Source organism: Chlorocebus sabaeus, chromosome 21 (genome assembly GCF_047675955.1).
Source record: "Chlorocebus sabaeus isolate Y175 chromosome 21, mChlSab1.0.hap1, whole genome shotgun sequence".
Taxonomy (NCBI): domain Eukaryota; kingdom Metazoa; phylum Chordata; class Mammalia; order Primates; family Cercopithecidae; genus Chlorocebus; species Chlorocebus sabaeus.
In genome coordinates this window covers 22,757,751-22,774,945 of record NC_132924.1, presented here as the reverse complement: position 1 = coordinate 22,774,945, position 17,195 = coordinate 22,757,751, and the positions used below count along the sequence as shown (strand labels likewise).

The window sequence follows — 17,195 nt, the reverse complement described above, 5'->3', positions numbered from 1 at the left end:
CCGCCCAGGCGGGGTCCCAAGAAGGCGATGCCAGGAGCAGTCGCGCCCCCCGCCCTCTGTGAGCCCGCAGGTTTCGGGCAACTTTGGCTTAGTCCTTGTCGCGGCCCGGGGCCCCTATGCTCCTGGCTCGGCTTCCCTGACCTCCCGTTCCCCGGCCAGAGGAGGTGATGGGACGCTCGAAGTCCTGATCTGGGATGACTGCAGAAACCCCCGGATAGGGCTTCAGCGGAGACGGGACGTTTAATGTTTAGAAGGGCCTTTCCTCCGTTAGCCCTCAGCTCCCAGGAGGGCTACCCACTTGGTACACGGTCTCATTTTGTTTGGGGATGCTGATTTAACTGTGTGTGTGTGTGTGTCTGTGTGTGTGTGTGCGCGCGCGCGCGCACTTTGGTCCTTCATTCTTTGCTCCTAAAGCTTTCTTTAACAATATTGAAAAAATTTTTTTTTCTTACTTGAAGTTCCTTTTGATTAATTTTCAAGCAGTGGATATTATGCAATAATATACATAATAGTATATATTCTGTATTAAATATTTCTCATTGCTCCCCGACTTGTCATCAGTTTAGAGCCTTGAAAAAAATCTCCATTTTAATATTAACACAAGGTTTTCCCATACATTTTTTTGAAAAGTTGGGGACAGTATACTAACTAATGAACTTCAGTTAAAAAGTAGACAATACAAACGTTCTTCACTGCCACAAAGCCACCAAGTTAATGGACGGTGTTTACGGTTTTGGGTTTTCAGAGAGCAACTTTACAATACCTGTAGGATTGTCTTGAAAGTCAGGTTCCTATCTTTAGCCTAAGAAGGTTAAAAAGCTGGTAAGTTATTTTCTTGTCACCCTTAACAATAACTGACGCATAATACATTAGCAATCTGTCCCTAGATTGTGTGGAAACAGATAGTTAAAATTAAATTTAAAAAGTTAAAATAGTTGTCATCACATTAAAAACACATTACATCAGTTTAGATGAACTGCAAGTAAATCATCCCCTTACCTTTTAGAAGATAGAAAGTTTAGTGACTGCTATTTACACACTTTGAATATTTTATATTAGAGTGGTCATCATCGTTTACATGGATTATTTTCTATGTCCATTTCCAATCTACTAATATCAGGGTGTCTGTTATGTAACAGTTAACATTTCAAGCTTCTCTGAAAAGGTGTCTTTATATGAAACAAGAAAGATAACTGCATATTATCAAAAGGTCATTCAGAGATTTTAAAAATAAAATCATTAGGGACCCATTAAGAAAACTACAACAATTAACTATAATTTAAAAAATGTATATAGTAGCACAAAAATCAAAGTCTTAATGGACACTCACATGAGATAGTTCATTTTGGTTTTGTTTTGTTTTAAACATAGATTTCTAGAGCATTAAAAATAATCCTCACAGGTTTGTTAAACCTTTAGCGGAAGATTACAGCCCATGTTTTTGTCTTTGGTGAATAGCTGTTTGTCTCACTTTATTTACTTGGTATTGGATATTTGTCAATGTCATTTCATATCTACAGAAAATTCTTACGCTCTGTGGAGGTAGTGAATGTGTGTGTGCGTGTCTGCCGGAGGTCACATGACGGTTCCATCCTATTTGGTGGAGCAGCTTGACTTTTTTTCCCCTTGCTTTTGGTGATGGTTGTGAGTGCAGAAGTTGATTGACAGATGCATGCCAGAAACCCCCATTCTCCTTTTCAAAGACAACATATGATGGATTGCGATCTCTCAGCGCAGCAGGACACGGGGACCATGCAAGCTGTAATTGGTCAGGTATGGAGTCAGCCATTTCTCAACTCCCCTTTTTTCCACAAGGGTCTCACCATATGATTCACATAATTCATATTTACAGTACCATCTTTCTATCTGTATCTTCAGCTACCTGCCAGTGTAGTGCTGAAAGTGCGAAAGGCAAAAGGCACCCATTAAATCTGACCAGGGAAACCTCAGCTTAAAACTTCAATGTGATCCTTTTAAACAAAAACTAAAACAACAACAAAAACACTGAAGGATAAATCTAATTTATAATTTGGTCTGAATGTTTCTTAAAAATCTATTTTAGAAATTTGCTTTCTTTTTAGATTTTGATCTCTGAAGGAAAGAAAGTGTGAGAAGAGAATCAAGTGTGGTTTTCTAGGTAGTAGTTAAAATTTTTCTAATGCTGTTCAATATTTTTATTTTGACTGTGTTCTCTCCTTCTCTCTCTCTCTCTCTCCCTCTCTCACTTTCTCCATATGGGAAATATAAATATATAGATATATGTGCCTTGACTTCTAACCCAGATAATGTGTGATTGAGCCCGGTGAATGTAGTAGTAGTCTTGGCTGCTGCAGAGGGGCAGGCTGCAAATTAAACACTGCCACAATCTGAAAGGTCCAGGTGGTCTGCTCGCGCTTCCTAATGCAATCCAGCACAGCAGCTTTAATAAACAGCTCTATTTAGTACCTCCTCCTTGTATCCAGGGAGGTGAGCTGGTCTGGGGCTGCTGTGATGAAATGCCAGAAGAATATCTCTCAGAGGCCTCACAAGCTGATTTTTAGAGCTTTCCTGCTCTGTCGTCTTTGTCTTCCAAATGGGTCAGTGAGTCTTGCTCTTTCTGTTTGGTGCTTTCTGTGAAGTCAGTAGTTTATGCTTGTGTTAAAATGTTTGCGTTGTAAGCTAAATCAGAAGACGAAAAGGATCATTGTATTTTCATTTGCCTTCAGATAACTAAAGTGGTGAAAGGAAGGATAGTAGCCTGCTGCAGAGGGAGGGTGATTTTTCTGACTATGATGGGGGTGGGGTGAGGAAAAAGGAAATATACATGGTTTCTTTTTCTTTTTTTTTTTTTGTAATGTATTTTTGACTAAATTTTTCTAAGTTATCTATGTTTAATTATGTATTGTTAACTCATAAACCAGACTATGCTCACGAATATTTATAAACTCCTAAAAGTTTTTTTTTTTTTTTTGGTACACTTTCCAATCAAGACAAGCTGGCAAGGCAACGACATAAAATTTGTTTGCTGTATGTTAATAGCATGGTGGAAAATATATCATCTTATTCTGTTTTCAACAAAATTATAGAAAAGCACTTCAGGGTTCTGAAAGCACATGGTTTATTAATACCAGCATGCTTGCTTCATAATGTATTTTTAGATGGAAAATGTCAAATACATAATACCATGTTTTCACAGGCTCACACTATTTTAAAAGAAGTAGATATTTGCTTCAACATAGAAATATTTTTTAAAACTTTTAAGTTGGTTTTTGTTCTATAGACAAATATATATAAAGTGAAGTCTCTAGGCAGGAGAAAATATATAAACTGATTTTATATACTCTTAATACCTGTTTCAATGTAAGTATTCACTGATGAGCAAATATATCAAATATAGCTAAAATAATAGTGGTGTAGGGAATGAAATAAATATCTGTCACAATAGATGACTTTCGCATATTGAAATAAAACTTGAGCCCCTAATCACTGTCTTGTCCTGTTTAATAAAACTTTTCTTAGGTTGCAGGTCCTGTCTTCTGTATGGCATAGTTATGGTTCTTAATACTGTGCAGAATTACTGTGCTTCAATCTCTAATAAGAAATAGGATTTCCTTTTTCTATATATTTTTGCTGAAAAATCAGGAAAGTCACTTGTAGTTTGTTATTCAGTATTGTTTATTGGAAATCAATTGTAAAGGTATATACTTTTTAAAGGCCCAGGTATATACTTAAAAAAAAGGAACCAGTACATATTTTTACAGATAGTAGACTTAACTTCTAATTTGTCAGGATTTAAAATTAGTTATTATTACATAGTTCTGTATTTTGTATGTACTCTTTAGTATAATTTTTAAAGGTTCCGTATGTCTAAGAACTCTACATGTTAATGACTTACGAATACACTACCAATAGTTGCATGAAAGTAGTCACATGCTTTCTGAAGGTGTTATTTCTCATAATTTGTTCAAAACTCCTCAAAATATCAAGTCAGTAAATTATAAAAGCAATTGTGCTGAAGGTTGTAAACATTTCTGTGCTAAAAATGTACAAACTAGAATGCTTATTTTTTATTTGAAATTGAAACAGTAAGTATTTAAAAAGAAAGAAAAATAGAATATTGCCCTATATGCATATGATAAAAGTCAGAAAGTCTATATGGAAACCATATCTAGAAATATAAAAAAGAAAAGTGCTATACATATTTGAAATGAATTCATTTTAATAGTTATAGCACAGATAAGTATATTTACTCAAATGATTACTTCTAACAATAAGGAAAAGAATGTGAAAATAATTTTTATTGCTCTGCTGTCAATCAAAACCAGAAAGAGATGGTTTATTTTTTAGCTCTTGACTTAAATATCATCTTATATCTACTCAGCAGGTGTGAACAATCCCATTTAATAATGCAAATGTTTGTGTTTGTTTCTTCTCAAATACATTTTGGAATAATTATTATTTTTGTCTTTTTTTTTTTTTTTTTTCCTGTTCTGAGTCCTGTTCCTAGATGACTTTGGGTTGGAGGAGCAAATAACCAGTTTTCTGTCAGAATATTGAAAGATTCCCATGAAGTATGAGCTTTAGGTTTTTTTCATTCACTCTTAGGATGAAATATCCACAGTTGCTTCCACTGTAGGAAAGAGTAGACTTTTCTGTGTTTCTGGCCGTGATCCAGCTCAGGACACAGCGCTGGCTTCACGGAGTAGAAATTGCTCATATATGCCTTTCCCCCAGGATTTCTCCTCCCCCAAGCAAGCAATTAAGCAGTCTAGTACTTGGAAGAACAAACTCCCTGCCTGGTATATCAAGATCAAGAAACTTGGTTCATTCACACAATTTTTGGAAATCAAATCAGATTTCTGATAGCAATTACCTGTAGTTAGCTTCCTAACCCCTTGAATGTAGGACGGATTGTTATCCAGGGGATGATTTTCAATTCAATTCAATTACACAGTTAAGCAGGTTCTGATCATGGGTTTGATCATCATTTAGAAATGAAGACTTGCATTTCCATCTCTTATGGCCATTAAATGTTTAGTGCTTCATTTCTTTTTTTGCAGACCTGAGCTTGTGAGTGACAGATTAGTTCATCAGTACTGCGGACCTCCTGTTTTTGTTTTTTTCTCATCTCATACAGTCGGGTCACTGTGTCCAATACTCCTTCTGGCACTGCTGTCCCCAGAGGACCTAGCCAGCCCACCATCCTGATGCACAGGCCCGAGGGTCCCGTCTGGCTTCATGTCTATAGACTGACTTTCGCAAATATTGCAGAACAGAGGATATTAAATTAGTTGTTAATAAAAACAACAGATGAACCAAATTAGATGAAAAGATTTATCAAGTATATCTAAGAGTTTGCTGGGAGTGGGACAGAGACAACTGGATAAAGTGATCATGGATGCACTTCCAGTTGACATTGCTAAAGCACTAGAAGAAGAGAGAAGAGACCACACATTCTATATTTTAATAGCATTAGAAGTACAATAAGAAGCTGTTTACAATTTCCCTTACTGGTACAATGGATCTTTTATTTTTCAAAGTACATTTCGACAATTTGAAGTGTTGTGAAGTTCTACGTCAGAGGACTAATGCAAATGTCTCAGTGCTCAGGATGTGTGCATGCATTTGGCTTAACAGTATCTCCATGTATGTTTTCTCATATGGAGATTTTAAAACACACAAATATTTCACTGTTATAGCATAAAAACAATTAATTTTACATGGATGGTAAAATCCCTTGTTCCAAAAAGTATTTAATGTAGATTTAATAATAATTTGCTTACCTAAAATATGCTCAAACTGATATGCGATGCAAGTGGCCTAGGGAGAGGGGACGTTGGCATGATGTAAATAACACACTTGAAGATTGCCCTCAGTCAGTTTAGACTGATATTCATGCCTTATATATAAAAATGAAACACTGGGGCTAACCTAACCCTGTTTTACTCATGCAAAGCATAACTCCCATAGACTCTTAAAAAAAGTCATTTTTGTGGGTGTGAATGCGTATATTTTTGAAACTGACAGATTGCTTCAACAAATGTATATATTTTGGGAGTGTGAAATTATTACTGCTTGAATTTTATTGAGAATACCTTTTCCCCAAGGTATTATGGATGAATGATATACTAGAAAAAATACAGATTAATTAAGGATTATTCTTTCTTATACATACTGGTGCTAGTATTCTTTTGGTAAGTGCCGGACCCACCAAAATTGAATTTGCAGTATGTATTGTTTATTAACCTAAAAAGCTTCACTTAATATTTCATTCATACTTATAGGAAAGTCTTATGTTAACATTTTACATTTTACCAGATGGACTTAATTTTTATTACATTTAGAATTTTTTAAAATTAAAGCAGGCATATAATGATAAAGTCAATTTTGTCCACTTAAGTAAAATTTATCAATATAGTAATACTACTATACAATAATGTTAATACTAAACAAAAATTAGATGAACTTGGGTCTTGAAACTAAATTTTCTTTTCTGTCTCTAAGGTCAATTAACGAAACTATAGGAGTCAAGTATCATTTTCAATGCTTAAGAGCTTAAAACTTTTTGATTCTTACCTCTAACATATGCAGAGAGGTGGCTGCAACTTTTAAAATACAAATGCTTATGAAAGAAAGTTTGCACGTAATAAGTTTCCTGCGTGTAAAATCTATAGTATTTGTTTCAGAGGTCAGTGAAGGATGTTTCTTAATTGACCTTTTCTTTGCTATGTAAACTGCATATTACCAGTTTCAAGTATTTTTCTCTTTATTGCTGTGAAAATTGGAATATAATTAACACGTCTGCAAATATTGAAAAACTTCACTTTTCAATTGCATTGTGATATTGTACAAGCTGTTAGTCTTTTCTAATGCTTGACTGAGTAGAAAATAAAGTTGTGACATAAAGTGCAAACATGAAAGGATCAGACTTGAAGAAGCAATGTGCCAAAAGATAAATATTGACTTTAATTTGAGCACTAAAAGAAAATCCAAATTACACAACTTTTAAATTAATTTGTAATTTATGGCCAAACCTTTACTTGGGAGATAATAGCTGCTCTATATGTAATCTCAAACTTGGATTTATGTTCTTTTTCCCTTCCCTCCCTCCCTACATCTCTTTCTTCCTTTCTTCTTTTGTTCCTCCCTCGCTCCTTTCTTTTTTTTTTTTTTTTTTTTTTTAGGTGAAATGTGTGTCCAATAAAGTAAATTATCAAGTCAAGCTTTGCTCTGTTAGCCTATGTAAATTGCTCTGTTGAGCCATCTTGTCTTAAACAGATCCGAAATTGTAATCAAGATTTGTACCAGTTTTGCTTTTTACACATTTCTTCTGCATCTCAATTTGAAGCAAGGGTTGTGAGTGAAACACTATCACTACATTTCAGTAAAGATTTATTTTTCTTTCTATTATTTTCTTGTTTATCCCAATTCCACAATGTGAGCCAATTATGGTGAATATTGCTTAATTTTTGTTGGAAAAATTCCTTCCTGGTTTGCTGTATGCTTGTGTTATTTTTCTATACCCCATTTATAAATGATAATATTATTGTTATTTCAGGGATAGCACTTCTCGTAAATGTAAAACCATTGTATTTAAGTAACAGCAAAATAATTGAAAACATCTTTGATTATTTACATTAAAGGAAATTCTCTAGGTTTTAAAAGACTTGTTTTTCAGGTTGACTGGTCTTCAGAAAATAGCTTTTTGTTTTATCAGTAGCCTTAAAACCCTCATGATATGAAAGACTCTTTCCTCAAAAGACAGACATTAGCTGTTGATACTTGGCACTGATTCTAGGTGCAATGCAACCCTATTCCTTTCAACAGCGCTTTTCTAATCATAAGACAAAAAAAAAATTTGAAGATCAACTGAGTATTCTAACTTTCACCTATTTTCAGGCTTCCCCTCACCTAGGAGGTGTATATATATATATATTTCTTTCCCCATGGGAATATTTCTTTCCCCATGGGAAAAGGTGCCCACATAATTTCCAGCACTTCCCTAGTCCTAGGGTCAAAGATGCAAATAAATGTGTTGACACCTTTAATGAAAAGGATATAGTTGCTCAAACGTATTGCTCTGACATTTTGCTCTCTTTCTTCAGTGCCATTTCTCCATCAACTTTTCTTCTTTCCACTGTGAACCAGAGTCAGTTTGATGAGTAATAACTGAAAAGTTAATCTTTGTGGGCTTCCCAGGCAGGAAAGGGCACTGGAAAGAGAGACAAGACCTCGAGCAAAACGAAGCAGAAAGGTAGCAGAAAACTCACCAATATACTTGCTTCTTTAGTTTATATTTCTAAGTTATTCTGTAAGCTTACCTCATCTCACCTAGCAATTCAAATCACACACGAAAAATACAGTAAAACAATACGTTAGCACAGGAGAACTAGAATTAAAAAACGAAGTCTAAGAAAAGGCTTCACAGTGCTTGTGCTGTACACAAATTTCAATATTAAGGAAAACTTTTCTTTAAATCTTTGGAGCTTTTTACAAGAGGTTAACCAGGGCTCTGAAGCTGTGCAACAGCACTTATTATTTCTGGAGTTTAATATGATGCTGACTCTGCATATTTTATGATGTTGATTTTTGATGAATAATTTAAAACTATTTTTAGAATAAAACATTTATCTCTAACACCTAAAAACTTAGAGAAATAGGTATATTTTGAAAAGATTACATACCTGTTAAGTGGTGTTTTTAGCATTAATCAGAACTCAGGCAAATTCCTCTTCAAAAGGACAAAGTACAACATTTGTAGGGAGCTTAGTTTTCAGTGCAGAATTCATAATCAGATTTTGTTTAAAGGAAGTAGGTTTTTGTTGAGAGTAAAAGGTAAATATTGTACCAAGACAGAAGCAAGGATACCAGAAGCCATAATTGATACTGAGGAAATATGAGAGAAAAGTAGATATTTCTTAAATCTTCAGTTCTTTTCCTCCAAATTGGAAGGGCAGAATGGGCAAGAATGGAGCTGGACACACAATAGTAGGGACTATGGCAAGCCAAACTTGCTTCAGACAGAGCTAGTTAATTTTGTAAGTCTCAAATAATACTAGAAAACAAGCCTCTTTCAACCTTTTCTCCAAAAGGTTGAGAGTTAGGACAAATGTAAAATGCTGCTTAATGGGCACAAATACAACCAAGAACATCAAACTCATTTCACTTAGTGTCAGTCCTGATGATTCATCATTATGGCCAGGGCGAACTGTGGTCTTTGGGCTGAAACAATTTTATCCATTAAAAAAAACCCCAGAATGTTCCAGCTTGAATCTTATATCCTTAGGGTTACAATATTGAATTCCGAATCGGGAAACTTAATCTTGCAGCCAGATTTGACAAGATGCTGGTTGAATGGTAGGCAGAAGCGATGATTGTGGGATGAAATGCCCCAGGTCAGAATTTGGGAAAAATAAGAGTTTTGTGAAAGTTTGGCTGTGATATAAGAATGCCAAGTTTGTACATTTCTCTCCGTTCGTATCAGCAGACGGTGTTCAAGGATCTTAAAAGTAAATCTCTGTTGTATTCATTTTCTCTGTCTCAATATTTCCTTAACAAAGTGAGTCTTTACACATTCTTAGGTGCATTTCTTGGTGTGTTTCTAGAACTGCTAGTATAAGAGGTGTTTGTAGTAATATCCAAAAGGTCTCTGGGAACAAAGGCTAATAAGGCTCAAATCCCAAACAGTCCTACATTGTTCCTAGGTAATGAATTAATCCTAGATTCAAGAACTAAAGTTGTGATTTCTTTTCTGAAAACGTTTTTCATTTGTAAACAAACCTATATCTAGATTTCTAGTGATGAAAGAATTCAGAGTAAAAATGAAACTGAGACAGTCTAGCAATGTAATTCATTCACACACATGCACACTCACAGACACACTTTAAACATTTTAGGAATCCTTGACTATTTAACCTCCAATAATCTAAAAATATTTTGTCTCTGTTTCGAATCTTAATACCTGAAAAAATTACGGTAGACGTTTACTTAAAATACTCCTCTCAACTTGGTTGAAAATGGAAAAATACTTTGCAACTTTTTTTGTTTTTGTTTTGAGATGAGGTCTTGCCATGTTGCTGAGGCTGGCTCTGAACTCCTGGGCTCAAGAGACCCTCCCACCTCAGCCTCCTGAGTAGTACTTTGCAGCTTTTAAACATCAAGTTTATGGTAAGAATTTGAGTACATAGTCGATCGGAAAACTGCAAACGTATGAATATTGCAGTTATTTCCTTCCAAAAACTGGGGGGCTGTTTGCTTTGCAATGTACTTCCATTTGTACTAGTGCTGAAACCTATCAACTGCAATTGCTTTCTCCTTTTCTGCCATTATTTATCAAATATAATTTAAACAGCTAGTTCAGGCAGAGAGTGGAACATCTGAGTAAAAGTGACAGTACATGAACACAATTCTTATATGCATGTGATTGAAGTGAGTTAGTTACATGGTAGACTCCTATGAGTATTTTTGAATTTTTTACTAAAAATTTATAACAGTATTGCCTGCATATGGCAAACCATTTCAATAGCACAGAATAGTATAAAGTGGAAAGTAAAGTATCCTGATTCCACTCACCACAAATAACCACTGTTAACTATTTCTTATATATCCTTTCAGAGATTTTCTATGCATGTATATGCAATCCTTATACAATCCAAGTAGAACTATACTATACATAGAGTTCTGTAACTTACTTTTATATATAAAAAACATTTTGAACCTCTTCTCATGTGACTATGAATAGATCTGCATCCTTCTCTGTAGTATTCCCTTTTATGGATATACAGTGATTTATTTAACCAATTCTCTCTTGATCTAGCTTTTAAAAATAAGTTAGTCTCTGCAATCAGTCTAACAAGTTGAGAAGTTTCATTTCTCTTACCATAAAGAATTTCAGAATTTTCCAAATAAGATTTGTTTGAGCAAAAGAACTCATAAATAGTATCTCCTGAGAGAAGATTAAGTGTAATGTTAAAAGTGAAGAGTAGCTTTATGCCACAAGAAAAGAGATGTATCATTTATATATTGAACACTCAAAACAATTAAAATAGCAATAAAGATCACAATATTGTGTTTAGTAACAAAGACGTAAGAATGACAGAGAATGACATAAGGAGCTGGTTCTCAGTCAGACACATTATGACTTGAAAACCTTTATGTTTGCTCCAAGCCACCAAACAACTGAACAAAATGCTTAAGCTATTTTCTTTCATGAGCCTCAATGCTGTTTATTAAGATAATTGACATAGATATATGTTTCCAATGCATGATTCAGTTAATGTATCTAGATTAGTGAAAAAGAGACCAGAAGAAATTCATGGTAATTAATGTCAGTTAAATTTCTGTTTTCTATATTTCATATTGTCAGACCAATCCTTCAACCCTGATTCATAGGTTAAATAATGCAGCCACAAGCAGGGCTGAATCAAAACTAATGAGACTTAGCTCTTGAATTCTACTATATTTAGGGTTTTGAGAAGGCAGACAAAGTGTATATTATTGAAATATTCCAGAGAATGTGAAAAGTTATATTTTACGTTTCTTTTAGGATATGTCTTTGCTCTTTCTCTTTAATCACATTACCTTACATATACTGAGAAGACAGTAATGTAGGCAGTAATGAAATCTTATATTTGAATAAGAGATGGGAGTGTGAGCTGACCATGCCCTCTTTCCCTACACAGACTTCCAGAATTGAGTCTATGGAACTGTAGGTGTGTTCTTTTTCCCTCTTGTTTCTTCCCTCCAGATGCTAACAGATGCTAAGACAAGTGTGCTTCATCTGTAGATTTAAAGGTAGCTGACTTCTTTGCCTGGAGCTTAAAATGGACTTTCACGAACAAATTGCAGAGTATGGCTTTAATACTAATGATCTTGTTTGAACCCCACAACTTTAGAAGTAGATACAGATCATCATCCCCATTTTATAGAAGTGGAAGCTGACTCAGAGAGGTTATGTATGTTATTTGTAGCCATATTGCTAAGGAGTGAAAGAAATGAGACTTGAACTCATATCATTTTCTGAAGTTCCACTGTTTCCCTCTGCCTGCCTTATAGAACTACCAGGGCAACCTTTAAAAATCTACTGATGTGAAGGACTCATTCTCAGAAATTCTGGTTCTATTTATCTGGGTGGAGTCTGGGTATGAGTATTTTTAAAAAGCTTTACAGATGATTCTAGTGCACTCTATCACAGTACCTCTTAAACTGGATGACTGTTATTTTAAATAATAAAGAAAATACACCTATAAAAATTGAACAATGTAACCCCTCCTGCCCCCCGCCAATCATAAATCAATAGCAGAAGAGGAATGGAAGGAATGTAACCTGGTATTCATTTCATGTATCCCTGTGTGTCTGTGTGTGTTTCAGTGGGGCTCTTGTAAACTTCCTTGAATATCTAATGTTTAGTATCATTTTTCATCCAGAAAAGGGCTAAATATTTACCCATCCAAAAAACAACAGTAGTAATAATCTACCAATAAGTGAGCACTTACTAGGTACTAGGCACTTTGCTGGTATAATTTAATCCTCACGCCAGGTCTGTAAGGTAGGTACTGTTGTTATTTCCACTTTACTAAGTAGAAGGCTGAGGCTAAGGAAGTGGTGCCAGGCCCTGCAGGACACTAAGTGGCAAAGTTGGAATTGGTCCTGAGAATGCTGGAGGCCAGGTGTAAGTCCTTAATCTTATGCAAAATCACACAATCGAAATATGGCCCTAATATTACCTGTGGAAAGTGTCATCTCTTTATGAAAGCTGATTTCATTACAGCAACACCTCATTTACTCCCTCCCTGCCTTCCTCCTTCCTTTCCTCCTTTTCCCCTCCTACTGTTGCCATCAATAGCTGTGATACTTGGGTTCCACATGGTGGCCTGGAAGATGATCCTTTTGTAAAATGTAAAATGGTAGACCCGTTGGGGAGTGGAAGTCTGGAGGAGCAAATCAGTGCTCTTTGGTAGCTTTTGTCAAAGAGCTGCTCCTAACTTTGAGGCTAGGGAGCCACGCTAGCCTCAAATAGTTGATGTCCCAGTCCTCCATGAGCTACACCTTTAGATGCGGCCGACTTTCAATACAGTGTCCCAAGTTATTTTCACAAATAAGTTTGTAAGTGCCCCATGTCACAGTCAGATGCCTTTAGACTTACAAGGTAATCTGAGTACAGAGATGTATAACTTCTATGAATGAATAAATTATTGTTTGGTTAAAGAATAATTATTTAATTGTTTAATACCTAAAACTATTCTTTTATTAAAATTATCACCTTTAGTAAATAGGGCAGCCATAAAATAAATAAGATCAAAAGCTAAGGTGTTTTCATAAGTTACATAATAGAATAGATATTTGGGATTATAAAGTAGCATTTGAGAGAAATCTCACCTTTTCATGATCAGTTTTAATAATTTTTGCAATTTGCTTCACTTTGTCAAAGCCGGAAGAAATTTTTTAGGGATAAATTATCTGAGTGCCTTTAAGAACTGATTTGGAAATATCTGTTAAAAGTATTCTTTAACTCTCATTTCTGCATATGAGAGTTTACCTATTTATGCATATACAGGTTATACAAATAAAATATATCCTGAGAATTAGGGGAGAGAGAGAGAGAGAGAGAAGTAGGATATATATATATACACACACACACACATATATACACATATATATACATATATATGTATACGTATATATGTATATATGTATATATATGTGTATATATACATATGTGTGTGTGTGTGTGTGTGTGTGTGTGTGTATATATATATATATATATAAAAGGCACTATTCTGTGTGTGTGAGGAAAATTCCCAGAGGTAATTTCAGGGAAGGCTTGAAAACAGGTTCATATCTTTAAAATGCTGATGGAGTCTGAACTATATGAGATTCATAGCCTCTGAAACTCTTTTATCTTTTGATAAATTAACATTCTGTCAATCATTTATCATCTCTGTATCTATCAATCATCTTTTAACTGATTAAGATTCTTGTCTAAATTTGAAATCAATTTCGACTTATTTGCAAGGTAAGTTTTCTTTCTCCAACCATCCTTCACAAAAACTCAACAAAATTCCAGCCAAATGTATGTTGGCACTTCCAAATTCATTTTTATGAAATAATTATATTGTATCATTAAGGATTATGGTGATATGAAGTCAGAGATTTTACCAAAAAAAGTACATGTTAACACAAATTTTGGAAAACTTAAAAAAATCCTGTGGTATTTCTCATATTTCATTTTCAGTTTTTGGAAATTGAATTCAATAAAGGGCATCTTTTATCTGGCTGTTTTCAACTAACCTTTTTCCTGTCAAATGGAATTTTAAACATTGGGGCCCTGGAGATGGAGTGGGGCTGAAAAAGAGAACTTTCATCTCTGCTTAGTAGTTTGAAATGTTCACAAAATGTAATCTTATTTGCATTTGTGTGTTTTGAATGTAAGGCCAAATAGAGTGTACTCCTAAATATCTCCTTTCGCTTTTACAAATGATTCAGCCCTGCCAGGCCTCATGGATATATGGTTAGGAAACAAAATGCTGATTTGGTGAAATAAATCAACATGATCTTCAACAAAGCACTTACTGCTTTGGAACATCAGAAGGGAACATAATGCTTGGTAGAGACAGCGTTGTTCTTTTTCTTTTCTTGTCTGGAGCCTGTAATATAATATATCTTATATCTTGTACCGCCACCTCTCCACACCTGCATCCCTCCTTTCAATGATCACTCTGAATCACAGGGAGGAGACATGGTCATTGTTCAAACAGATAAGCTGAGCCTTGATACCATCTCCTGCAAGAGCCCAGCAATGTGGGAAATTGGGTTGAACCTTTTGAAAGGGAGTAAAAGAGAGATGTGTGCTAGAATCCAACACAGTAGACAAGGATACGAGTTGGAGATTTTGTGCATTAAGATCTTGGTAGGTTTTCTCATCTATTCACACCTCCCTTCCTTCAATATTTCTTGGTGGTTTTCTTTCTTTCTAGTTGGACCAAATCTTTATAAGAAATAGAGATTTAAAGGAAATATTGAAGACAAGAGACTATGCTGCCCCCTGGTTATTTGCTTAAAGTCAGCACATTAACTTGATTACACAGCACAAATTATGGGCTTAAATTATTAATGTGTTTATGAACAAATGAACAGAAGAGTATGTCCCTGACTTAACAAATTATTATTTATGTTTAGGAAGAATTACCATTATACATTAATAACAAGATAAATACGTGCCTCATGCACTCATTTTATTCTATTAGAGTTTCAAGGGACAATAAATAAGACCTTTTCTTTAATTTCTGAGTTTGTTTTCATTTAATGCTTATAGATCTCATTGAAAACTGTGGTTTTAGATCTGCAGCCAAATTAGTTTGCTAGCATCTCATGCCTTGCATTTTGATCTTGGTACAGTCTATCAGCGGAAAGTTTGGATCTGATGAAGAGACTCTTTTACCTAGAGTTTCCGCTTCCTACTGGGGGTGGGACAAAGAGGGAAAAGATCGAATTCACATATAGAACTAGAGGCCCTGAATGTCACACTCTTATCATGCACCAATGTAATACAGAATTGCTCCTCGCAAGGGTGAGAAGTATGTTCACATGAAAACCTGAGACCACAGGAACAGAGTGCCTGCCACCTTTCTTTATCTGGGCAATTCCTTGCAGCCAATTTTTTCAGGAAAGAATGATATTGGTGTATTATTGAGGCCATTGTCAGACTGAACATCGAAGCAAAGGGGCTTGAATAGAATATAATTACGGGCTTTCTGTATTTTCAGTTTAGACTGGTACAGAGATGTTTCTTTTCCTTTCACTTTCTCTCTCTCTCTCTCTCTCTCTCTCTCACACACACACACACACACACACATCTCTAACTGTATAACATTTTCTCTTCTGTCTCCATACCCCCTCCCTCCCTTCTCTACAATGGAATTGGCCCATAATCATCTTAGAACAGGTAAAGAGTTGAAAGCATTGCTGGAGACCACACAGGTTGTTTTTTCTCTTCATACTCAGCATCTTACTCCTTCCCCTTATCTCCTACTTCCCAGACAACTCCTAAGTCTCTCTAGAGGTATGTCCTGACCTGTAGTGGGAGCTCAGTGGGCACTATGGAATGACTGCTTCGTCACAACTGTCACTCTCCTAATTTATACCTCAGTAGAATGCTCGTCTCAAGTGGTTTTGAAGCCTTGAGTTGCCTTTGCTCCATTTGTTCTCTCTCAACATTCCTTGTCTGGGAATTTGTTTTTGTGCTCTGCTCCTAGCTTCATTTCGGAGTGTGTAAATGAGGCTATCCTTGAAAACAGTCATTTTCTATTTTCATATGATATCTAAAAGGAAAGGGCTTCTCAGCCATGGTTCCTTATTCATACTGCATAACACATTTAATTTAAGCAGCCACCACCATGGTATCCAGCACATGCTTATTTTTAGCAAGTCATAATGTTGAATCTTAGAACGCGAAGAGGGGACACGAGGTTCTTTGTAACAGATCTTAAAAGACAAAGGGGAGTGGAGAATGAGGACACAGAGTTTGTGTTTCAGAAGTTTACATCAACTAGATTTTAATTTATATGGGGATCAGATAAACAAGGCATGTCCAAAGGAGCATGACTGAAAAGCAGCTTATGCAGCATATAACGTTGTCTTCAGGGATTTCATGAAAATATTCTTCTATTTGTTTAGTGGCAAAAACAAATCTGTACTAACATTTTGTCACCTTTAAAACATAGTCCCTGAAATATTACTCCAAGGGGAAATATTGTGTTACTATTCACTTTAGCAATGTTTTATGCAGTACAAGTGACTGTGAATAATTTTCATTTTTCTACAGTCTGGGAAATGGATTATTCAAATCATATTTTAAAACTTTTAATACAAAAGGCCACAGAAGAGTATGTTAATTGGCAGCTTCATGCGTACTTACAAATTGACAAAGTTAATGAATAATAAAATATAATGAATAAAGAGATTATTTTGGTAGTACTTGGAAAACAGTGACTTGAGTTTAGGATCTACTCTAGTTGGTTCTTGAATAACATTTTCTCAAAATAATGTCTAAGTAAAGTTATGTTAATGGACTATTTTTTATTTCTCTGTATAAAGATAAGCAAATAGTAATATCTGATCACTTGACATTTAATTTTTTCTTGGTTTTCCAGCTCAATTTTCAACATACTAGTGAAGATTATTTATACATATACATATATACCTATATATATTCATTT

At 35.1% G+C, this 17,195-nt stretch overlaps 1 protein-coding gene across 2 annotated transcripts in view; it reads left to right on the top strand.

Annotated features, from left to right (window-relative positions):
* The first annotated feature begins 1,546 nt into the window (after positions 1 to 1,546).
* Positions 1,547 to 17,195, top strand: part of POU6F2 (POU class 6 homeobox 2) — a 501,581-nt gene continuing 485,932 nt past the window's right edge. For both annotated transcript variants that reach the window (XM_073008947.1, XM_073008946.1), the window contains exon 1: positions 1,547 to 1,773. Coding sequence is in view for 1 of the 2 variants with exons in the window: in XM_073008946.1 (XP_072865047.1) it covers positions 1,669 to 1,773 (105 nt within the window). In the remaining variant the exon portion in view is untranslated. The remainder of the gene's footprint in view (positions 1,774 to 17,195) is intronic.